Source organism: Patiria miniata, unplaced genomic scaffold (genome assembly GCF_015706575.1).
Source record: "Patiria miniata isolate m_02_andy unplaced genomic scaffold, ASM1570657v1 HiC_scaffold_16, whole genome shotgun sequence".
Classification (NCBI taxonomy): Eukaryota; Metazoa; Echinodermata; class Asteroidea; order Valvatida; family Asterinidae; genus Patiria; species Patiria miniata.
Genome location: NW_024037054.1, coordinates 3,975,638 through 4,001,126, shown reverse-complemented (window position 1 = coordinate 4,001,126; position 25,489 = coordinate 3,975,638). Strand labels below are relative to the sequence as shown.

The 25,489-nt window shown below is 40.7% G+C and overlaps 1 protein-coding gene and 1 pseudogene across 1 annotated transcript; both read right to left on the bottom strand.

Annotated features, from left to right (window-relative positions):
• Positions 1-6,905: 6,905 nt before the first annotated feature.
• On the bottom strand, positions 6,906-8,386 carry LOC119722703 (delta-type opioid receptor-like). Its single transcript, XM_038192957.1, has one exon. It carries the CDS (start codon positions 8,384-8,386, stop codon positions 7,034-7,036), a length of 1,353 nt encoding a protein of 450 aa, XP_038048885.1. The 3' UTR covers positions 6,906-7,033.
• A 4,793-nt stretch (positions 8,387-13,179) lies between these two features.
• LOC119723196 lies at positions 13,180-14,534 on the bottom strand (annotated as a pseudogene).
• Positions 14,535-25,489: the final 10,955 nt, after the last annotated feature.

Sequence of the window (25,489 nt, the reverse complement as noted above, 5' to 3'; positions counted from 1 at the left end):
GACTGACACAGAGTCTTCCTGCTTGTATAGCTTTTTGCAGTGTCTATAACAGTAGATGTAATGGTTCAGTGTCTTTTACAGATAACGTGGGGTGGAGAAACACAGCAGAAATTTGCTGGCTGAATGAAGAGATGAACAAAAGACTAGTTTGCAGATGACGACAAAATCAAGCAAGACAACTTCGACTGGTGCGGATACCTACAGGTTTGCTCAGCAGCAAGGCAGTTTGCCTCTCAAAAAGTGTGCTGAAAATTAAACTTTGTACAAGTACAATAGAAGTTGTTGTTCCACAGTACAGTTTCAGAAAGTTTCCCACCAAAGACTTTTGTAGCTACTGTTCTGTGTATTTCACTGCTTCCAATTTAACAGGAAAAAGAATTGGAGCCTGTACAAGAACTATTTGTACTCTTATGTCAATTTATAGACAGCCAATGTGAAGCAAAGTTGTCACCCATTCACGTGTTTGGAGTAGACAACAGCAAGGGCTGTCCATAATAGGTGCGGCAAATTTTGCTTGGAGATCTGATGGCTCCGGTGAACTGGACAGCCTGAGATGAGAACTGACGTAAAGTTTGATTGCTGGTTGACTTGAAATGGAGACAGTGCATAAGCGTTACAGGCTCAAGGTGCAGTGAACACCATGCATTGTTGGGTTCAGACTTTGGAACAGTGATGTACTGTGATGAGGCTGGTGAGAAAATGCAAAATGATCTGGACGATCAAATTTTCCATTTAAATACTCTCATTGGCACATCACATCGAAACTGACATACTTTTGGTCAAATTCCCTGTACAAAGTTAACTTGAACATAGAGTGCTAAAACTGAAATATTTTAATTGACGTAATGCCAAATCAAAACTGACAAAGTAAACTTTCAACCTGATTATGTTTTATATAACAAGAAACTAATCACATGATGATGGTGATCCCTTTTGATTTTTAAACATGTGGCTTTTTTGGGGTTTTTATTTGTTTTCTCTCGAAATTCGATTATTTTATCAATAAAGTTGCCTCAAAACTGATACCTCGTTATTTACATAGATAAATTCACATGTTAGCATTCAGATAAATATTTAAAGTACAGCTTCCGGTAGGCCTTTCACTTTGCACTTCTGTATTGTGCAAGTTCATGAAATAAGTTGGTCAACAATTTAACCAAATTGGGATCACTGATCAATAAAGTCTGTTTTCATTAAATATTGTAGAACTACTCTGTACGTGGCCCCTTCGCGGAGGTAGCCTTATGCAACAATTTTTGATTAACAGCTCAGGTCACCAGCCTCCATTCATTGATGCTAGTTAGACACGCCCACCACAGACCACAAACTGCCTCTTGAGAATTGCCTGTCCACAGTCTACTATACAGGGTGACCCCCCAATGGCATACTTCCACTACCTTGAGACTCAAACCACCTGTACCAATGGATGGAGAATCTTCTTAGACGAAATATGATACAATGATCTCCTGATTCGGTCCAGTAGTTTTTGCTGCAGATCCAATACTGTGAAGCACACATCTTTCATAAGGGTGTTATTATACAAATATTGAGTGGCTCAGAGTGGAATGGGAGGAATATTATCACAAGGTAATATCTGGACTTTTCTGTGTCACCAGGCCAAGCTGACTGAAATGGAAAAGTCCAGATTTTACCGAGCGGTGATATTCCTCCCACTTCACAATTCCTCCAAATTTCAAGTTCCTAAGTAAAGTATTTCTCAAGTTATTGTGCTGACACGAGTTAACCTAACCAAAACATAACACACACACAGACATACACGTTTGTGTATGGTGTAAATCGAGACTTTTCTTTTGTTCCTCTTCCCAAATGTGTGACTAAAAAGGCTTTGAAGAAAAACTTTGGGCCCTAGAAAAATATTGGACCGCTCTCTAGTCATTCTACAAATCTCGCAACAGTTGTAATTATTTAACCCCAAGTCATGAAGACTGCCAACTCGGCGACCAAGACCAAGACCTGTACTTCCAAGGCCAAGAATTTTACTTCAAAGACCAATACATTGAAATCCTTAAGACCAACACAGAGACCAAAACCAAACAATGAAAATGAAGACCTGCACTATTAACAAAATACCTTGGCATTTTGGCTAGGATGTAGCCTCAATCCTGCAAAATCTTCCAATTGGCCTCATAGAAAAATAGCATATAGCCTCAATCCTGCAAATTCCTCCATTATTTCTTAAATATGGTCTGCAGAGGGGTGACCACTGCCTGAATCCGGCCCAATCCTGCAGCAGTAACCGTCAATATTTTGAGGCTTGGCCAGAGTTGTAACGAGTCACTGATTTTTGTGACTCGAGTCGAGTCGAGTCATTTTAAAGAAGTGACTCGAGTCGAGTCGAGTCATTAGGTCAACAAGGTCGAGTCGAGTCGAGTCGAGTCACAGAGTGTGGTCGAGTCGAGTCGAGTCGAGTCAAGTTTTTAGCTCGAGTCAATTCGAGTCACAAATATTTGAACACTAAATTACAATAAAAAGCAACAAACACAAGAGAGAAAGAATACAAGGCACCAGTCTATTACGGAAATCCAAAGACATAAAGTATGCTGTATGGTACCCAACCAACAGTTTCCATTGCTAGCTCACGTCACAGATAAGAAGATGTGAAACTTCGGTCTTGTAACTGGTTTGGCTTCGGGTCTAGATTTTGTTGTTCGCTGATCGCTGACAACGTTAAAACCTAATTGCATTATACAAAACTGTTTCTGATTATTTAAAGGTGGGCCCGTCCGTATCCATTTTTGTGTGTGAAATCGGGACATGAATTTAGCCAGCGTTTCACCAAGAACTTCAAAATCGCCCGAAACCAATGATGAAACCACGGATTGAGAAATGCGTTTTAAGTCTGGTTCCGGGTTTAGCATTACATGCTATAGAACCACAAGGTGGGAGTCCGCGACACGGTGTATGTTTGTTGTTTCATTATGGAGGAAGGAAACAGACTGCCGCTGTATATAAACGTACATTATTCGCGAACATTAACGTGACGTGAACAAAAACTAGCAACGCGAACGGCGCAGCGTAAGTCATTGCAAATATTTTTCGCAAGTAAGCTTTGCTTTTATTTTGGGACTCGAGTCTTATTAGCCTTCCTCGAGTCGAGTCGAGTCATTCTGATGAGGGACTCGAGTCGAGTCGAGTCATTTGCTCGCAGTGACTCGAGTCGAGTCGAGTCATTTACCCGTCGGGACTCGAGTCGAGTCGAGTCGCCAAAAAATGTGACTCGAGTCGGACTCGAGTCGAGTCATTGACTCGAGTCATTACAACTCTGGGCTTGGCCAATGACATCCTGGAGCGGAACGGAGGATTTTAAGCATAATCCAGGCCTATATTTATGCACTGCTTAGCAAAAACAACACAAGGTCCAGCCCAAGACCTTGACAAAGTGCATCCTACAAAATCAGTAACGCACTTTTGCCAAGTAAACTCAATCCTCCAAATTCCTCCACTTTGGCAAAGAAAATTTTAAAGAATTCTAGGCTGTTAGGGTTAATTGATTGCAGTTAGACTTTAATTAATGGATGTATGATCGTTGCTATAGCCCATAAAGTATCACATTTTTAAACCGGCCTCCTATGCAAACATACATTCTGTGCCAAGTTGTTCTTTCAGTCAAGTGACTGTTTTCAACAGTCAAGAGCTCCCAGCGTACATAAAGCAGTATTGACTGGCTATGACTGTTCATGTAACTCGGTACAGCTATGCTTTGATTGTAGCTGATTGATAAGCCAGCTGTGCCTACCACTTGTCTGCTGACTGAATTTGACTACTTACAGTGCTTGCTTGAAATATGATCAGACTGTTAGTGCCTAGCCTGTGTAAAAGGCATGTGTATTTTTTTTGACTGCCTGCGACTTTTAGACAGCAGGAGGGTTAAAGGATGTATGATCGTCGCGCATAAAGTATCACAATAAATACAATTAGACTGCAGTTGCACTGGCAACTGTGTCAAACTACAATGTATGACTAATACAAAATGCATCACCACGTTCATCAGATTAGTGTTTATCCAGCTGAAGATTCCAAATTCTCCTACAAGGTGAGTAAAAAAACCTGCAATAATGCCAAGGAGCCATACTTTTCTCAAAACCAAGTTGAAGTTTTAAACTTTTTATTTAAACCTTGTAAGAATGACATATATTCATCAGAAACCTTGTGTGAAAAGATGAAGTTAATCGCATTTACCATTTGCCTTTTGTGAACCTTTTTACTGCAGTACTCGATTTACGTTTTTGTCTTCGAGGCATCAGAATTTTGCATAGGGCCTACATGAAAATATTTTTTTTTTTAATAATCAAGACCTTGACTGATGGTTATTTGAATCACACGACGATGGGGACGTCCCGTTTGATTTCTACACCAGGAAGCACAAGTTTCTTTGTGTCTTCTTTTGGGAGCTCTTAAAGCTGATTTTTTTCAAAAAATCTTTCACTATTAAAAATCTTAAGTCTCCTAAACAAGGGAAACAATTGGAAGTGCAGCTGGGCCTGCAATCACGTAGGAATGCTTCACTTTTATATTGTGAAAGTTGATTGACTTCAGTTGAAAGAAATACTTCACTTTCGTAATGTGAAAGTTGACTGAATTCAGTTGGTTGTAACCAGTTCGTCATAACCCGTAGCTCTGTCAACTCATTAAACTCCTCTGTGCATGAAAAAAGAGGGCGCTTTTTAAAGAAAGTAACACCCCCCTAGCTACGCCACAAAAATGTGATGGTTCCTCTATTTCAATGGTTCCCATTTCACACTTATCTTGTGACATTTAAGAATGACTGAACACCAGGGAAGGCGGGGTTTGTGCAGAATATGCTAATTTTCCCTCACCTACGTGTATCTATCTTGAGGAGGTGGTTGTGCAAGCCCCTCCCCCCATGAACCACCTATTATTCAATACACCAAATACTACTGGATATTTTATCGAACATCAGCTCTACTTTCCTCCACCTCCTTCCTTTTAGGTCAGAAAATTGAGTGGGATAAATTGTTAAGTGTTTTATCAATATTGGGATATTTTAGCTTTAAGCTTTGGGGTAGCAAGGATGTTGAGCCCTAACAGAAAACAATTTGATGTGCTACTCTGTCTTTACATTACAAATTTCCCCCTTACAGGGCGGGGCAGAGGGGGAAAGAAAGGGGACATGATATTCACCATTGTATATTCATTTTTCATTCATAAATACCTAAAACAATTTACCCATTCCTACTGGTCTTTAACACTTTTCCAGTGTTACATGAAATTTGGACTCCTATGAAATCCAGTGCTTTTTAGTTTTATTGGTTAGATGTTCACAATCCTCATGTAGGAATGCACAATACACTACCAGTGTGTCAGTATTTCATAGTCTTAAATTCACAATGCACCGGCACAGCTGCGTTTTGTTCCACACTCATGCCATTTCCATATAAGAGTTGTTTATGATGATTCGTGAAAGAGACATAATATAGCTAGAGGGGTGTCCCAAAAAACATGAAGTAAACTTGTTGAACAAAACCGTTGGAAATATATAAGTTTTCTCTTGTTTTGACTTTTGGAACGAAAAGTTATGATTTTTTGATCGAAAAGGTATGTATGAATGGGAATAAATGCGTTCGGCCGGTATTAAACACTATGTTTATGACCGGTTGGAGTCTGTATGCTGATAATGACCCGAGCCGAATATCAATATCCAGACTCCAACTGGTCTGGAGTGTTTAAAACCGGCCAACAAAAATCATTTAACTAATGAAAATGTCACAGAAAGGCTTTCTTGGAGATCTTTCTTAAATTATGTTACCAGCATTATTTTTCTTGGAGATCTAATTATATTATGCATTCATGGCATTACAAATGCAATTAATTCAGGGGGAACCCATAGAAAACAAGGATTGTAGAAAACAAGAACAAGTCCCAAAGTGGAATGAAAAAGGAAACAGCATGGAAGATACAGTAAGTTTAATACAATTACAATCTTTGTACAAATGTAATACATTTCCTTTTCAATTTACATGGAAACAACTGTCAGTAATATCTGTCTATGCCGGTAGTTCTATGTACAGTGTCATTTACAGACATGTGACAATCAAAAGAGTGTTTAGACTTAATTTATTTTACATTGGAAATCTGTTGATTTGTGGAAATCAAAAATGCAGTGGTAGAAGGCGTTGGGGTATTTCTTTAAAACAAAGTAAGCCATGCCTCTCCCAACATAAAACTGACGTCAGCGAATACCGGTGGATTTAGTGCTGAAACTAATCCTCCAGGTTCGGTTAGGTTCATATCAGATTTTTTTCCTCAAACATCGGTTCGGATCGGAAGTACATGTACAATGTACATACATACATCTGTACGTTTGCCAGATCACGCTGTAAATCGGCTTTTGGTAAGTCGCCATTTCGCTCAAGTCGGCGTGTTACTCTCGGTCCCCTACAAAAAGCGCAACGAAATCCTTTGTGTAAATTTAGAAAATCACGCATTGGCATCGACTTCCTGCACTACGGTTGCGATAACAAAATGCATGAACATTGCTACCACAGCGCGCGCAATAAAAAAGCGGTTTCTCCAATACATGCAATACCACATCGTGAGCAATACCAGTAACCCCTCTAGCCTGCATGAATGCGCTCTGTCTATTTTGGGGGTCTTTTTATTTATTGAACAATGCATTGATTTTGCTTACCACGTGCGACCTGCATTATGTACACATGGTCTACACTATAGCAATGCTACGTTGTACGGATTATGCACACCGAAGACGGACAATCACCGAGTTTAGCCCACCAAACAATGAAGATGAATATAGTGATTTGTTAACACTGTGAATTCAATCATCCATGCACTTCAATTTTAGCATTTCTACCACTTTAAAAAATTTTAAAGAAATTTTCCAAACTTCTGAACCGACAATTTCGGTTCAGTTCAGTTCGGTTTAGAATGCCATGTTTGGCTATGTTTAATTCGGTTTGGGGTTCGGCTGCAGCACTATGAGGATTACATTATTTTTTTCCTTTTCTCTCTGGGAGGGGGAGTTTTGCTTTGGATCCTATGATCTGATCCTATCTGCAGGATCTGTTCTTGGCAATGTCTGCAGAGGGATATTGTTTGTTGGTACTTGCTGCCTCTTTCTGCAGCAGAAGGCTTGCTTGAAGGCCTTCCTGTACCTTCCACTACCAGCATTGAATATGACTGAATTAATGGAAGAGTTCAAGACTCTGAAGCAAGCAAGCATCAGATTCAACTTCCATGCCACATCATCATTTACATTCACTTCTTTCCTGCTAAGCGATACAATTGCAATTAGGGCAATTACAGCTCGAGGCAGCAAACAGACAAATACCACAGCTGTGTTGATGCCAATTATCAGAGTAACTCTTCGTAGATGTTTTGACGGACCTCGGATCTGATCACCAGTTGGATTTGGTGCATGCAGTCCCTTAATAAGGAGTATATTGAAAGTAACTGTGAGGATCAAACTCAACATGAATACACAGAAATACATGTACATTAAAACCATATTCAAAGTGAGGAAAGTTGCATCATTACTCAAAAACACCAGCACATTACCTGATAGATGTTTATACTTTTCTTCAGTTGGCCAAACAAGACATTTCATTGGTGGTACATTCAAGACCAGAAACTGTTTAAAGAAATTAATCAAATCCAAGGAAAAAGACAGAAACCATATGCAAACTGCTGCTTGTATTGCCCGTCGCTTCAGATTGAGATTACGGTGTTGGAAAGGGTAACAGACGGCAAAATATCTATCATACGACAGCAGTGTTACAAAGGCTATAGATGAAATAACACCCACACCCTTAGTGTATGGTAAGAGAGTAAGAACTGCTTGGGCTGAGTTCCCCAAATATGATATATCCCATGTAGTTTGTGTTGTCAAAACCACGCATTGCTGATGAGTGGTCTCTGAAATCAAGACCATCAAATCTGCAACAGCCAAATTAGTCAGATAGAAATTAGTGATATTCCGCATGGAGGGAACTCTGCAAAGGGTAAAGAAGAAAGACAGAATGGATAGGATCCCTAATAGTTTGAGGACAGGAAGGACAAAACCATACAACACAGTCTCAGCATTGGAATACACAGACCCTTCAGCCTCTGCCGGATTCTCAAAAGCAAGGATTAGCAACGAGTGGTTGAACAGTTTGTATCTTTCATTGTTTGGTACATCAAAGGATTCGTTCATCGGTGCCCAGGGAGGTGGTCCCGTTTCATCCCAGATCAGTGGATGGTCCGTCAGGGGTGGGGAATAGGCCAGGGAGCAGTTGTCGCTGTGGTTCTGGAAGACACAGGTGAAGAAGGTACAGACCAGCATGTCCAGCTGAGCAAGGGATGTTGTAGCTTGGGCATAGATGGTGACATTTCCACGGTACAACAACATGATTGACACAGAGTCTTGATGCTACCCGTGTCTGATACTAGTAAATCCAATTGTTCAGTGTCTTGTACAGATAAAGTTGGGTAGAGAAACACAGCAGAAGTTTGCTCCCTGAATAAAGAGCTGAACAAAGAAGTGGTTCGCAGATGACAACGAAATCAAGTATGAATGGTGAGGAAGACTGAAGGTTTATTCAGCAGCAGTACAGTTGGGAATTACAAGCTAACAGCTTGCCTCTCAAATATAGTACACGGAACAAAGTTTTTTCCGAAGAAAACGCACCAGAAGTACAATTGTAACTGACAACTGCTCAAAGGACCATTTACTTTGGTACAGTTTACAGTTCCGTAGGTTATGACCCAAGAGATGTAGCCAGGTACTTCTAGATATTTTTGACTTCCTATGGTAGGAAAGAAGTTGGAATCTGTGTTCGAAGACTAAATTGTCAGATCTAGTGGCCCTCTCAAATCAACGAACGGCAAATGTGACACCAAGTTGTCACTGCTTCGTGTTTTCTTGGAGGAAGCAACAGAGGAAGCAAGACATGTCCATAGCATGGGACGTCAATTTCCAGAGAGAAGTGATGGCCCCGTTAACTGGCTGGCTTGGGATGCGAACCGACTTCAAGTTTGATTGCTGGTTTAGTTGTCATTGAGAGAGTGCATACGTGCACGGACAAGTGTTCCAGGATCAAGGCACCATGCGCTGTGTACTTATAGCAAGTTGGACCAACGACGCACTGTGATGTGGCTGCTCAGGAAATGCACAATGATCTTGAAGAGCAAGTGTTCGATTTAAATACCTTCACAGGTGCACTGCATCGAAACTGACATGTTCATGTATGTATGTGGTCACTTTCACTCCACAAATTTAACTTGAAGATACAGTGCTTTATAAAAAGAAAAAATCACATGATGATGGGTGGTATTCTTTTTATATCTTAACTTGTTAGCTTCTTTGTTTCGTTCTCTTGGAGTAGATTTTCTCACAAGAACATTGCCTCACAACCGATTCCATGTTATTAATAAATTCACACGTTTACAAGCATTAAGACAAATATTGAAAGAAAAATATTGAAAGTACGGCTAGGCCTTTCAATGTGTACTTTTGTATTGTGAAGTTCTTAAAATAAGTCGGTTGAAAGTGTAACTATCTTGAGATTGCTGATCAGTCAATTTTTTCTTGTAAAGGGGCCATTCCAAATTTTCGATGTTTTTAAATTTTCAAATTGTTTTGACCCACCCACCCACCCACCCCAATTTTCGATCTTAAACTTTTGATTTTCCATTCAATAAAAAACATAACGAATGTTCATTTCATTGACGGCGATATGCAGCTGCAGTCCGTATACAGTACCTTTGCAACAACACGGCCCACTGGCATTCCCGTACGTATAAGGAATCCACCTGGAAACACGTACATGTACAACTAGTCAATTCTAAACGGTAATAAAAAGTGTCAGTTCGCTTACAAAAAAAACTTTTGTCTTGGTGTAAAGAGGTGTATTATTGACTCCCATTATTCATGAAGTTTATTTAGAAATTTCCGTCGTGTTTAATAGAAAAAAAAATTGGAACTCTAAACTCGCGCTTTCCAGATGTGGGGGCGCTGCCATGTTCATTGCATGCATATATACCACGCTCATGCAATATGCATGCAGGTTGCCTAAGTAATCTTGAACACAAGTAGGTTTATTTCATTGTCACGATTTCCAACCGACACTCGTGGCATGTATTAAGACAAAATGAACGTGGTATCCTGCTCCCTTTGCACAACGCACTGAATTTACGCATGCTTTAAGTCTAACTTCACTGGTCCCCATGCATATGGTGCTCCGATGGACGTAATACACGGTACATTGTACATGTACCGGATGCATACTGTATCCGTACGGTACGGGCAAAGGGTTTACAAATCGGAATGCAGAGAGTTGAATTGGCAAGTCAAAAGAGCTATTTTCTATCTTTTTAATTGGAAAAAGTGAATTTCGATTTACAAAAATTTCAATAAATCAATTTGACCCACCCACATTTTGGAGAAAAAAACATCAAAATTTGAAAACATCCAAACTTTTGAATGTGCCCCTTAAGGACTTTTGTAGAACCACTCTGAAAGTGGCTATAATAAGAGGGCACTGTTTACAATATGAACCAGAAGGAAGTGATGGCTCTTACATTTCACTGGTTCCCATCCACAACTCAACATCCACAACAACATCCACAACATTGAAGAATCCTTGCATATCAATGAACCCAGAGTCATTATATTATGAATATGGCAAAGATGGTGATAATGTTCCCTCCCCTAACAAAATGGGGCAGTTATGCAAGCCCCTCTCGCGTAATTTGTTTTCCTAGGAGTGTTAGGGGCAATGTCATGAATAATTCAGTTTTTCCTTTGAATCATTGCAAGACTTAGGTTCTCGTTCTATTTTCCCCTTAATTTAAAATTATTTCAGTGATAAATTTGGAGAAGAAAAATAGCTGATGAAAATGAGCATCGATGACGTGGATTCGAACCAGGGATCTTTGTATCCATAAGCTCATCTCGCTATCCACTGGGCTACTGTGTGGTAGTTCGACGACAACCGTTCTTTAAAATGCTTTAATGTATTGTAACTAGTTGAGTAACTAACAACAACAATGCTGTTGATGTCATTGTCCGTTCTCATGGATAAACATGAATTATTCATGACATTGCCCCTAACTCTCCTAGGAATAAAAATTACGCGCCCCTCTCCCACGAGCCATCTATGTTTCAATACACCATATCCAGTTGCAAATTATATGGTTACCAGCCCTTCCGCTGCACCTCTTTCATTTTAGGTCAGAAAATTGGATGGGAACAATTTTCAAGTTGAGTTATCGATGTTGGAATAGTTCAGCTTTCAAGACTTGGGGTAGCGGCGATGTGTTAAGGCCCAACAGATAACCCTTGGAGGTGGTACTGTGTGTATTTATTTGAAAATTCCCCCTTACAGGGTTGGTGGAGAAAGGGCCGGTGGGTAGGGAGGCAGTAACAGATCTAGAGAGGGGAGGGGGTGGGGGCAGAAGGGGTGGGGGCTGGGGTGTTGCAACTCCCCCATTCAGTCGCTAACTAATCAAACTAATGAAATGGGGTCAAAATAATATACAGCAGTGGCGTAGCATGGTCATTGTTATTGGGGGACAAATTTTTTGAAAAGGGCACTTGCACATCCGGGGTAAAATGGCATCAATTTTTTTTCTCCGAACACTTGGCCTCCGTAAAATCCAAAGGGGGGGGGGGGGCCCTGGTACCATCGCGATGGGGGCGTTGTTCAAAACCAAAGATTATACACACAAAGGGCCAATATTTGGTGCTTTTCAGGGCGATACATGTGCAAAATTCAGAAAATTACGCCTATGTACAGAAAGCTGAAGTTCCTAAATTGTTCTGGAATTGGTTTAGAATGCAGGAGAAGATATCGTAGATAACAAATTACCAGGGAACCCCCAAAAATCAAACCCCCACCCCTTAAAAATCCCCCCCCCCCATTTCCAAAGTTTTAATCTTGTTGTAGAATTGCCTTTAAATGAAGGAAAAAACATCATACAATTCAAATTTTTCAGAGGCTATGCCCTCCCACATCAGGGTGTGCCTTCAGCATGCATAACACTCAACCTCCTTTATATCCACCCCCCCCCCCATTTCCTGAAAGCTGGATCCGCCCCTGGAACATTTACATTTTTCATCATTTTTCAGCAACATTTAGAATCAACACTCAACCTTCTTTTATATCAACCCCCCCCCCTCCCCCATTTCCTGGAAGCAGACATAATTTTTAACAACACATATCCATCATTAAAGCATTATACTTAATAACAATTCTTTAAGAGATGACAATGTCACAGCAAAGTTTTCTTGGAGACCCTTTTTTGTTACATTCTATTGCCAGCTTCACATTGAATCCAGAGAGAACCAATAGCATGCAAAGATTGTTGGCATACTGACAAACCAAACACAAAATGACATCATGCAAGATACAAACTGTTTAATACCATTACAATCTTTGAACAAATGTGACATGTTTCCTTTCTTTTTACATTGAGACAATTCTCAGTTCTATGTACAGTGTACTTTACAGATAACACACAACAGAGTGTAGAGGCTTAAATCAAGTTCAATCTGCACGGCTGTTCACTTGTGTAAATAATATATAAAAATGCGATGGTAGAAGTTGAATTATTTCTTAAAAACAAAGTGAACCATGCTCCCCTTTCAAAACTGAAGTGCTGCAATAGCACTATTTTTAAGTTGTAGAAAAGCCGAACAATGACAGAACGATATATTATCATGGAAGTTTTGGAAGTTGCTATGGAACTAGTCTGAGAATTACCCGTTATCCACGGAGCAAGTCTCCTGTATAACGTCTGGTATGTCTTGACATGTAGATATATGCAAGCCGTGCGCCAGCCAATTGGAATAAACTTTACTAAGTCGTGATGTCATTTCATTACCAAAGCAGGACTTAATAGTTTGATTGGTCTATTCGAATGGAGTGTTTTGTAATGCAACAACAGCCGGCGCATATCACGTAACATGATACTGAGCGCGTGACAGGTTTTTTTAATCAATTGTCTATGACGCGCAACATGTAAATGACTGAAGAACTGATATTAGAAAGCGCCTGCTGATTGGTTAAAATCTAGGATGTCAAATGGCGGGGTCTTGCCTAATTACTCAGCAAATCTGCTCACATATCATAGACCATGCCATGGTATATTATACAGACTACTATTTTGTTGGTGGGAGGGGGGGGAGTTTGCCTTTTGATCCTATGATTTGATTCTATCTGCAGGATCTGCTCTTGGTAATGTCTGCAGAGGGATTTTGTTTGTTGGTACTTGCTGCCTCTTTCTGCAGCAGAAGGCTTGCTTAAAGGCCTTCCTGTACCTTCCACTACCAGCATTGAATATGACTGAATTAATGGTAGAGTTGATGACTCTGAGGCAAGCAGTCATCAAAATCAACTTCCATTTCACATCTTCATTTACATTCACTTCTTCCCTGATATACAATATAATTGCAATTAGGCCAGTTATAGCTTGGGGCAGAAAACAGACAAATACCACGGCTGTGTTGATGCCAAGTATCAGAGTAACTCTTCGTAGATGTTTTGACGGACCTCGGATCTGATCACCAGTTGGATTTGGTGCACGCAGTCTCTTAATGAGGAGCATATTGAAAGTGACTGTGAGGATCACACCCAACATGAATACACAGAAAAAAATGCAATTTAAAACCAGATGCAAAGTGCGCAAAGTTGCATCATTACTCACAAGCACCTGCACACTACCTGATAGATGTTTATACTTTTCTTCAGTTGGCCAAACAAGACATTTGAAGGGTGGTGCATTAAAGGCCAGAAACTGATAAAAGAAATCAATCAAATTCATGGAAAAAGACAGTACCCATATGCAAACTGCTGCTCGTATTGCCCGTCGCTTCAGATTGAGATTACGGTGTTGGAAAGGGTGACAAATGGCAAAATATCTATCATAAGACAGCAGTGTTACAAAGGCTCAAGATGAAATAATGCCCACATCCGAAGTGTACGTTACAAGAGTCAGAACTGCTTGGGCTGAGTTCCCCAAATATGATAAATCAAATTCAGTTTGTGTTGTCAAAGCCACACATTGCTTATGAGTGCCAAGTGAAATCAAGACCATCAAATCTGCAACTGCCAGATTACTCAAGTAGAAATTAGTGACATTCCGCATGGAGGCAACTCTGCAAAGGGTAAAAAAAAAAGACAGAATGGACAGGATCCCTAGTAATTCGAGGACAGGAAGGACAAAACCATACAATACAGTCTCAGCATTGGAATACACATACTCGTCAGCCTCTGCCGGTTTCTCAAAAGCAATGATTTGCAATGAGTGGTTGAACAGTTTGTATCTTTCATTGCTTGGTACATCAAAGGATTCGTTCATCGGTGCCCAGGGAGATGGTCCCATTTCATCCCAGATCAGTGGATGGTCCATCAGGGGTGGGGAATAGGCCACGGAGCAGTTGTCGCTGTGGTTGTAGAAGGCACAGGTGAAGAAGGTACAGACCAGAATGTCCAGCTGAGCAAGGGACGTTGCAGCTTGGGCATAGACGGTGACATTTGCGGTGAGCACCCACATGATTGACACAGAGTCTTCCTGCTTGTGTGTAGCCTTTTGCAGTGTCTGGTATGTGATTGTTCAGTGTCTTGTACAGATAACGTGGGGTGGAGATACATAGCAGAAATTTGCTCACTGAATGAAGAGCTAAACAAAAGATTGGTTTGCAGATGACGACAAAATCAAGCAAGACAAGTTAGACTGCAGGATACCTGCAGGTTAGTTCAGCAGCAAGGCAGTTTGCCTCTCAAAAAGTACAACGAAAACTAAACTTTGTACAAGTACTGTACATGAAGTAACATCTAAAATAAAAGTTGCTGTTCCACAATACAGTTTCAGATAGTTTCTCACCAAAGACTTTTGTAGCCAGTGTTCTCTGTATTTCACCGCTTCCAATTTAACAGGAAAAAGAATTGGAGTCTGTACAAGAACTATTTGTCCTCTTCAAGTCAATTTATAGACAGCCAATGTGAAGCAAAGTTGTCACCCATTCATGTGTTTGGAGTAGACAACAGCAAGGGCAGTCCATAATACGTGCGGCCAATTTTGCTTAGAGATCTGATGGCTCTGGTGAACTGGACAGCCTCAGATGAGAACTGATGTCAAGTTTGATTGCCGGTTGACTTGAAATGGAGAGAGTGCATAAGCGTTACAGGCTCAAGGTGCAGTGAACACCATGCATTGTTGAGTTCGGACTTTGAAACAGTGATGTACTGTGATGAGGGTGGTGAGAAGATGCAAAATGATCTTGACGATCAAATTTTCCATTTAAATACTTTCATTGGCGGATCACATCGAAACTGATATACTTGCGGTCAATTTCTCTCTACGAAGTTAACTTGAACATAGAGTGCTTAACTTAAAATGACCAAATGCCAAATCAAAACTGACAAAGCAACTTTCATCCTGATTATGTTGTATATAAAAACTTCGAACATAAGTGGCTTTTCTTGGTTTTGTATCTGTGTGCTCTTAGAATTGATTTTTTGTTTTTATCAAGAAAGTTGCCTCAAAACCGATACCTTGTTATTTACATATAAATTCACATGTTAGCATTCAGATAAATATTTATAGTACAGCTAAGCCTTTCACTTAAATATTGTTATCAAAATATTAAATATTGTATAACCAGATTTATTGTATAACGTCCAGATTTTACCGAGTGATGATATTCCTCCCACTTCACAATTCCTCCAAATGTCAAGTTCCTAAGTAAAGTATTTCTCAAGTTATTGTGCTGACAAGAGTTAACCTAACCAAAACATAACACACACACAGACATACACGTTTGTGTACAGGTGTAAATCGAGACTTTTCTTTTGTACCTCTTCCCAAAAGTGCGACTAAAAAGGCATTGAAGAAAAACTTCGGGCCCCAGAAAAATATTGGACCGCTCTCTAGTCACTCTACAAGTCTCTCAACAGTTGTAACTATTTAACCCCAAGTCTCGAAGACTGCCAACTCGGCGGCCAAGATCAAGACCTGTACTTCCAAGGCAAAGAATTTTACTTCAAAGACCAATACATTGAAATCCTTAAGACCAACACAGAGACCAAAACCAAACAATGAAAATGAAGACCAGCACTATTAACTAACTCCCTACGCATTTTGGCTAGGATGTAGCCTCAATCCTGCAAAATCTTCCAATTGGCCTCATAGACAAATAGCATATACATGTAGCCTCAATCCTGCAAATTCCTCCACTATTTCTTAAATATGGTCCGCAGAGGGGTGACCACTGCCTGAATCAAGCAAAATCCTGCGGCAGTGGCCGTCAATATTTTGAGGCTCGGCCAATGACATCCTGGAGCAGAACGGAGGATTTCAAGCATAATCAATCCTACATTTATGCATGGGTGAGCTAAAACAACACAAGGTCCAGCCTAAGACCTTGACAAAGTGCATCCTACAAAATCAGTAACGCACTTTTGCCATGTAAACTCAATCCTCCAAATTCCTCCACTTTGGCAAAGAAAATTTTGAAAAATTCTAGGCGGTTAGGGTTAATTGATTGCAGTTAGACTTTAATTAATGGATGTATGATCGTTGCTAAGCCCATAAAGTATGACATTTTTAAACCCTCCTATGCAAACATACATTCTGTGCCAAGTTGTTCTTTCAGTCAAGTGACTGTTTTCAACAGTCAAGAGCTCACAGCCTACATAAAGCAGTATTGACTGGCTATGACTGTTCATGTAACTTGGTACAGCTATGCTTTGACTGTAGCTGATTGATAAGCCAGCTGTGCCTACCACTTGTCTGCTGACTGAATTTGACTACTTACAGTGCTTGCTTGAAATATGATCTGACTGTTAGTGTCTAGCCTGTGTAAAAGGCATGTGTATTTTTGTTGACTGCCTGTGACTTTTTGACAGCAGGAGGGTTAATGGATGTATGATCGTCGCTCATAAATTATCACAATGAATACAATTAGACTGCAGTTGCACTAGCAACTGTGTCGAACTACTAACAATGTATGACTAATACAAAATGCATCACCATGTTCATCAGATTAGTGTTTATCCAGCTGAAGATTTCAAATTCTCCTACAAGGCGAGTAAAAAAACCTGCAATAATGCCAAGGAGCCATACTTTCCTCAAAACCAAGTTGAAGTTTTGAACTTTTTATTTAAACTTTGTAAGAATGAAATATATTCATCAGAAACATTGTGGTAAAAAAAATGAAGTTAATCCCATTAACCATTTGTAAACCTTTTTAATACGGTACCCGATCTACGTTTTTGTCTATGAGGCAACAGAATTTTGCATAAGGCCTACATGAAAATAAGATTTTTGAATAATCAAGACCTTGAATGATGGTTATTTGAATCACACGATGATGGGGACGTCCCGTTCGATTTCTAAACCAGGAACCAGAAGCTTCGTTGTTGGGAGCTCTTAAAGTTGATTTTCTCACAAAACTTGCTTTGAAAAGCGATAGCATGTTGGGAAAAAAAAACTTTCACTATTAAAAATATTAAGTTGATCTCCTAAACAAGGGGAACTTGTAATTGCAGCTGGGCCTGCCAAAGGAATGCTTCACTTTCGTATTGTGACAGTTGATTGATTTCAGTTGAAAGGAGTACTTCACTTTCGTAATGTGAAAGTTGATTGACTTCAGTTGGTAGTAACCAGTTTGTCATAACCCGTAGCCCTGTCAACTCATTAAACTCCTCTGTGCATTAAAAAAGAGGGCGCTATTTACAGAAAGTAACCCCTCCCCCCCCCCCCAGCTACACCACAAAAATACGATGGTTCCTCTATTTCAATGGTTCCCATTTCACACTTATCCTGTAACATTTAAGAATGACTGAACACCAGGGAAGGCGGGGTTTGTGCAGAATATGCTAATTTTTCCTTCACCTACGTGTACCTATCTTGAGGAGGTAGTTGTGCAAGCCCCGCCCCCATGAGCCATATATTATTCAATACACCAAACACTAATTGATATTTTATTGAACATCAGCTCTAATATCCTCCACCTCCTTCCTTTTCGGTCAGAAAATTGAGTGGAATAAATTGTTTTATCAATGTTGGGATATTTCAGCTTTAAAGATTTCAGGTAGCAAGGGTGTGTTAAAGGGAATATACAATAATTTGCTTTTGCTGTAAGTTTCAGAAATGGATTCAGAAAAAGTACTATTTTTTAAGAAAAAACTTTTAACTAATAACAATGTAACAGAAAGGCTTTCTTGGAGATCTTTCTTTAATTCTGTTATCAGCGTTACAAATGCACTTAATTCAGGGGGAACCCATAGAAAGCAAGTATTGTGATAACAAAGGAAACACACAAAATAACAGCATGGATGATACAGTGTGTTTAATACCATTACAATCTCTGTACAAATGTAATACATTTCTTTTGATTTTTACATGGAAACAACTGTGAGTTCTATGGTTTTATGTACAGTTTAATTTACAGATACATTGTACATGTAATGATCAAGAGTGTTGAGACTTATTTTTGTTTACATTTGAAAATTGTTGCTTTGTGGAAATCAAAAATGTAGTGGTAAAAGGAGTTAAATTATTTCTTTAAAACAAAGTATGCCTAGCCTCCCCCAACACAAAACTGACGTGCTGCGAATGCCAGTATTTCTAATTTGTGTTTCTAAACAATAAATTACTATGCAGCTTTTGGAAGTTATAGAAACTTTTGGAAGAGTGGATTGCATTATTGGCTGTATCGGCAAACATGACGAAACAGCCTTTGTTTTCGTTAAGAATTTTGTTCTCTTCTTTTTCTTTCTTTTTCAGTCATTTGTTTGTTTCCGGCACTTTGGGCACTAAAATCAATCTGATTGCGTTTATACTTGGCACACACTTAGAGACCAACACCTGCAGATAGGTGTCGAACATTGATGTCATCATGAGGTCATCGTGTGTCACGTGACATCACATTATAGGTGAATATTTTGAAGGCCTATGTGTACAGAACTACAGGTCCAATTGGGTTGAAAGTTGGTTTGTACCTAGACCGGGGTGTGTTATAGATGACAAAATAAAGTGACTTCATGGTGACGTCATCATGGGTCAAGTGACATCACGTTTAAGAAAATCAAGATAAAATTAACCGTGAGAGATCTGAACATGACTTCTTTTTTTGGGAATTGATAGAATAATCCTTGGTCTTCATTTTTGATAGTACGTGCAAAATCATGTGACCCTTCCTTCCAGTTAAAACTGGATGTGCTTTGTAATTTAAAATTGGTAGAAGATGTGAACTTGCTTTCAACGATGTATGCTCTGGCTAAGTTTTTTTTATAAAAAAAATTAACGGTGATGTCATAAAATGTTAGAGATCCTTCTAGCGGAAGGTTGTTATAGATGATAATAGATGAAAATTGATGTGATGTCATCATGACGTCATCACGTGACGTGTGACGTCATAATTCAAAGCCCTATGAGAATGTAATCACATATTTACATGCCACCATATATTATTAACAGAACTACACATTTTTCCTCATCATCAGTCTCCAAATCCAGCTATGGGACTTTGAGCCACCCACTCCAACCGATCAGTCGAGGTGAGCCACAGGTCAGGGCTGACAGAGTATGGTCAGCCTCAAGCTGTCACACCCAGGTTCCTGGATGGAACTCATACTTGATAGGGGGGGGGGGGGGGGTTGAGTTTTGCTTTTGGATCCTATGATCTGATCCGATCAGCAGGATCTGTTCTTGGTAATGTCTGCAGAGGGATATTGTTCGTTGGTACTTGCTGCCTTTTTCTGCAGCAGAAGGCTTGCTTAAAGGCCTTCCTGTACCTTCCACTACCAGCATTGAATATGACTGAATTAATGGACGAGTTCATGACTCTGAGGAAAGCAGCCATCAAATTCAACCCCCATCCCACATCATCATTAACATTCACTTCTTTCCTGCTATGCGATAAAATTACAATTAGGGCACATATAGCTTGAGGCAGAAAACAGACAAATACCACGGCTGTGTTGATGCCAATTATCAGAGTAACTCTTCGTAGATGTTTTGACGGACCTCGGATCTGATCACCAGTTGGATTTGGTGCACGCAGTCTCTTAATGAGGAGCATATTGAAAGTGACTGTGAGGATCAAACTCAACATGAATACACAGAAAAGCATGCAACTTACAACCAGATTCAAAGTGCCCAAAGTTGCATCACTATTCAAAAACATCCACACATTACCTGATAAATGTTTATACTTTTCTACAGTTGGCCAAACAAGACATTTAAATGGTGGTACATTAGAGGTTAGAAACAGAAAAACGAAATGAATCAAATTCAAGGAAAAAGACAGAAACCATATGCAAACTGCTGCTCGTATTGCCCGTCGCTTCAGATTGAGATTACGGTGTTGGAAAGGGTAACAGATGGCAAAGTATCTATCATACGACAGCAGTGTTACAAAGGCTATAGATGAAATCATACCCACATCCCTAGTGTACGTTAAAAGAGTAAGAACTGCTCGGGCCGAGTTCCCCAAATATGATACATCCCAGTCAATTTGTGTTGTCAAAGCCACACATTGCTCATGGAAGGCCTCTGAAATCAAGACCATCAAATCTGCAACAGCCAAATTAGTCAGATAGAAATTAGTGATATTCCGCATGGAGGCAACTCTGCAAAGGGTAAAGTAAAAAGACAGAATGGACAGGATCCCTAATACTTTAAGGACAGGCAGGACAAAACCATACAATACAGTCTCAGCATTGGAATACACATACTTGTCAGCCTCTGCCGGATTCTCAAAAACAAGGATTCGCAACGAGTGGTTCAACAGTTTGTATCTTTCATTGCTTGGTACATCAAAGGATTCGTTCATCGGTGCCCAGGGAGATGGTCCAGTTTCATCCCAGATCAGTGGATGATTCTTCTGGGGAAAGGAATAGGCCACGGAGCAGTTGTCCCTGTTGTTCTGGATGACACAGGTGAAGAAGGTACAGACCAGAATGTCCAGCTGAGCAAGGGACGTTGCAGCTTGGGCATAGACGGTGACATTTGCGGTGAGCACCCACATGATTGACACAGAGTCTTCCTGCTTGTGTGTAGCCTTTTGCAGTGTCTAGTATGTGATTGTTCAGTGTCTTGTACAGATAACGTGGGGTGGAGAAACACAGCAGAAATTTGCTCGCTGGATGGATAGCTGAACAACAGATTGGTTTGCAGATGACGACGAAATCAAGCAAGACAAGTTTGACTGCAGGATACCTGCAGGTATGTTCAGCAGCAAGGGGTTTGCCTCTCAAAAAGTACACCGAAAACTAAACTTTGTACAAGAACATGAAGTAACATCTAAAATAGAAGTTGCTGTTCCACAATACAGTTTCAGATAGTTTCTCACCAAAGACTTTTGTAGCCAGTGTTCTGTGTATTTCACTGCTTCCAATTCAATAGGAAAAAGAATTGGAGTCTGAACAAGAACTATTTGTCCTCTTAAGTCAATTTATAGACAGCCAATGTGAAGCAAAGTTGTCACCCATTCATGGTTTGGAGTAGACAACAGCAAGGACTGTCCATAATACGTGCGGCCAATTTTGCTTAGAGATCTGATGGCTCTGGTGAACTGGACAGCCTGAGATGAGAACTGATGTCAAGTTTGATTGCTGGTTGACTTGAAATGGAGAGAGTGCATAAGCGTTACAGGCTCAAGGTGCAGTGAACACCATGCATTGTTAAGTTCAGACTTTGGAACAGTGATGTACTGTGATGAGGCTGGTGAGAAGATGCAAAATGATCTTGACGTTCAAATTTTCCATTTAAATACTCTCATTGGCACATCACATCGAAACTGACATACTTTTGGTCAAATTCCCTGTACAAAGTTAACTTGAACATAGAGTGCTAAAACTGAAATATTTTAATTGACGTAATGCCAAATCAAAACTTACAAAGTAAACTTTCAACCTGATTATGTTTTATATAACAAGAAACTAATCACATGATGATGGTGATCCCTTTTGATTTTTAAACATGTGGCTTTTTTGGGTTTTTTATTTGTTTTCTCTCGAAATTCGATTATTTTATCAATAAAGTTGCCTCAAAACTGATACCTTGTTATTTACATAGATAAATTCACATGTTAGCATTCAGATAAATATTTAAAGTACAGCTTCCGGTAGGCCTTTCACTTTGCACTTCTGTATTGTGCAAGTTCATGAAATCAGTTGGTCAACAATTTAACCAAATTGGGATCACTGATCAATAAAGTCTGTTTTCATTAAATATTGTAGAACTACTCTGTACGTGGCCCCTTCGCGGAGGTAGCCTTATGCAACAATTTTTGATTAACAGCTCAGGTCACCAGCCTCCATTCATTGATTCTAGTTGGACACGCCCACCACAGACCACAAACTGACTCTTGAGAATTGCCAGTCCACAGTCTACTATACAGGGTGGCCCCCAATGGCATACTTCCACTACCTTGAGACTCAAACCACCTGTACCAATGGATGGAGAATCTTCTTAGAAGAAATATGATACCATGATCTGCTGATTCGGTCCAGGAGTTTTTGCTGCAGATCCAATACTGTGAAGCACACATCTTTCATGGGGGTATTATTATACAAATATTGAGCGGCTCAGAGTGGAATGGGAGGAATTTTATCACAAGGTAATATCTGGATTTTTCTGTTTCAGGAGGCAAAGCTGCGTGAAATGGAAAAGTCAAGATTTTACCGAGCGATGATATTCCTCCCACTTCACAATTCCTCCAGATTTCAAGTTCCTAACTAAAGTATTTCTCAAGTTATCGTGCTGACAAGAGTTAACCTAACCAAAACATAACAAATCTAAAAATTAATGTGGCCTGACGTAGCGAACTTAGCAAGTTCTTCTTCAGAGGCTAAAACAGAAATGACAGAGGTACATACATTAACATGGGGGTGCACACAAACATGCAGGGATGAAAGAAGAAACACAAAAGGAGGATTAGGTGCGAAAGGTGTGGAAAGATGCAGGGGAGGGTGGATGAGAGAACAAAGAAACAAAGGGAGATGGCAAACCACAAGGGGTCTGGTATGAACAGGGGAGGGACCAGAAAGGGGAAGGATCAAAGGTCACAGGGAGTGGGAACGGACAAAAGAGTGTGGGAGTGAAGGGGGATTATGCGGGGGGGGGGGGGGGGGGGGGACAGTATGGAGGTGGAAAGGGATGAAAGATGGGGAAAGATGGGGAAACACAAACAATGAAGACCAGGTGGATTATCTGTAACAGAAGACAATGGAGGAAGAAAAATATTAATCATTTCCAAGTTGGATGTTGAGACCATGTGGTTGAATAGTTCGAAGACGATTCATCCACACTTTCTCTCTGCTGAGGCGAACTGAGTCCTTGCGATGGCCAAGAGATTCAATGCCCTGCAAAATCATATCAGAAATGGAGTGGTTAGGCAGGTTGAAGTGATGACCAACAGGGGTGTCTAGTTTCTTGGTGTTGACCGTTGACCGGTGGGCATAGAAACGCTTCTTGAGCGTATTCTTAGTCTCACCTACATACTGCACTCCACAGACCCTGCAAGAAATAAGATATATGACATTAGGGGTGTTACAAGTGATGTTACCAATGGTTCTGTGGGTAGTGACAGAAGAGTGGCCAGAAAAGGAGTCAGACTCCTGGATATGAATCTGGCAGACAACACATCTGGAACTGCACTTGAAAGTACCATGCTGGGTGGGAGGGGATGCATCTAAGGATGGGACTTCAGCTCGAACAATCAAGTCCCGTAGATTTCGAGGACGCCTGTAAGCCAATGTGGGGCGGTTGGGGATGGCGCGGGCAAGGCGATCTGAAGTATGGAGGATATGATGATTGTCATTAGTGATTTTGCGAAGGGGAGGGAGATTGGGGTGAAACGTGGTAACCAAGGGAATCATGGGTTTGGCCATGGCATCAGGGGCCTTTCCCGTGAGAGCTAGATTTCTGGGGATAGCTTTAGCTCTGGCAATGGCACGATGAACTTGGCGAGAGCTGTGACCCCTGGCCACCAAGTTGTTCCTCAGTATCTGTGTATGGCGGGAGAAATCGGAATCATTAGAACAAATTCTTCTGAGTCTGAGTGCCTGGCTAAACGCTATGCCAGTTTTGCAGTGCCTGGGGTGACAGCTGGAGGAGTGGAGGTACTGGTGGGTGTCTGTGGGTTTGGAATACAGGTCAGTGGTTAGTGAGTTGCCTTGCTTGCGGACGGTGACATCCAGAAAGTGGGTTTGGTGAGCCGAGAACTCCGATGTGAATTTGATAGTTCTGTGGAAGGAATTGATGTGGTTAGTGAAGGTCAAGAGACTGTCCTCATCGCTGGTCCAGATGAAAAAAACATCATCAATATATCTCCACCAGATCCAAGGGCGACATGGGGCCGAGGCAAGAATGCGTTCTTCGAGGTCACCCATGAAGAGGCAAGCCATGGATGGGGCCATGCGAGTGCCCATTGCAGTGCCGTGTACCTGTAGATAGTGTTCACCAAGGAAGGAAAAATTGTTCTTCGTTAGTATAAGTCTCATGAGGGTGCCAACATCACTGATGGGAGGAGTCGTGTGTCCTGCCTTGGCCATGGCCAAGGAGCAAGCACGAACACCGTCCTCATGGGGGATGTTGGTGTACAGAGATGAGACGTCGAAAGTCCCAATGATGGCCGTGCTGGGAATCTGGTCCTTGATTCCTTCAAGCTTGCGTAGGAAGTCTGGGGTGTCGTGAATGTATGACGAAATCTGTGGGACAAGGGGTTTGAGAAAACTGTCAATGAACAGGGAGATGCGTTCCGCGGGTGAGCCATTACCGGAGATGATGGGTCTACCGGGGTTGCCAGCCTTGTGAATCTTGGGTAGAAGGTAAAATCTGGCAGTCCTACAATCAGAGGGAGAAAGAAATTTGTGAGCTTTCTTGGACAACTGGTCACGTGATCGCATATCGTCAAGTACCTGTTGTATATCTCGACAGAAAGTGCCTGTGGGGTCAGAGTCAAGGCGGGTATAGTTAGTGCGATTATCCAACTGACGGTGGGCCTCATCAATGTACTGCTGACGATCCATGATGACCACAGCATAACATAACACACACACAGACATACACGTTTGTGTATGGTGTAAATCAAGACTTTTCTTTTGTTCCTCTTCCCAAATGTGTGACTAAAAAGGCTTTGAAGAAAAACTTCGGGCCCCAGAAAAATATTGGACCGCACTCTAGTCATTCTACAAATCTCGCAACAGTTGTAATTATTTAACCCCAAGTCATGAAGACTGCCAACTCGGCGACCAAGACCAAGAGCTGTACTTCCAAGTCCAAGAATTTTACTTTTTAGACGGATACGTTGAAATCCTTTAGACCAATTACACAGAGACCAAAACCAAACTATGAAAAATGAAGACCTACATGTACATTAACTGATTGCAGTTAGATTTTAATTAACCCTAATGTCCCAAGGGCTCTTTGGGGGGTCAAGGACCAAAAATACCACAGAATACTACATGGGTTGTGCACACTTGAATGGAAAGAAATGCAT

What these genes read in the sequence shown, in the direction of transcription:
- LOC119722703 (XM_038192957.1), bottom strand. Translation starts at nt 8,386, where the DNA reads ATGTTGTTGTACCGTGGAAATGTCACCATCTATGCCCAAGCTACAACA.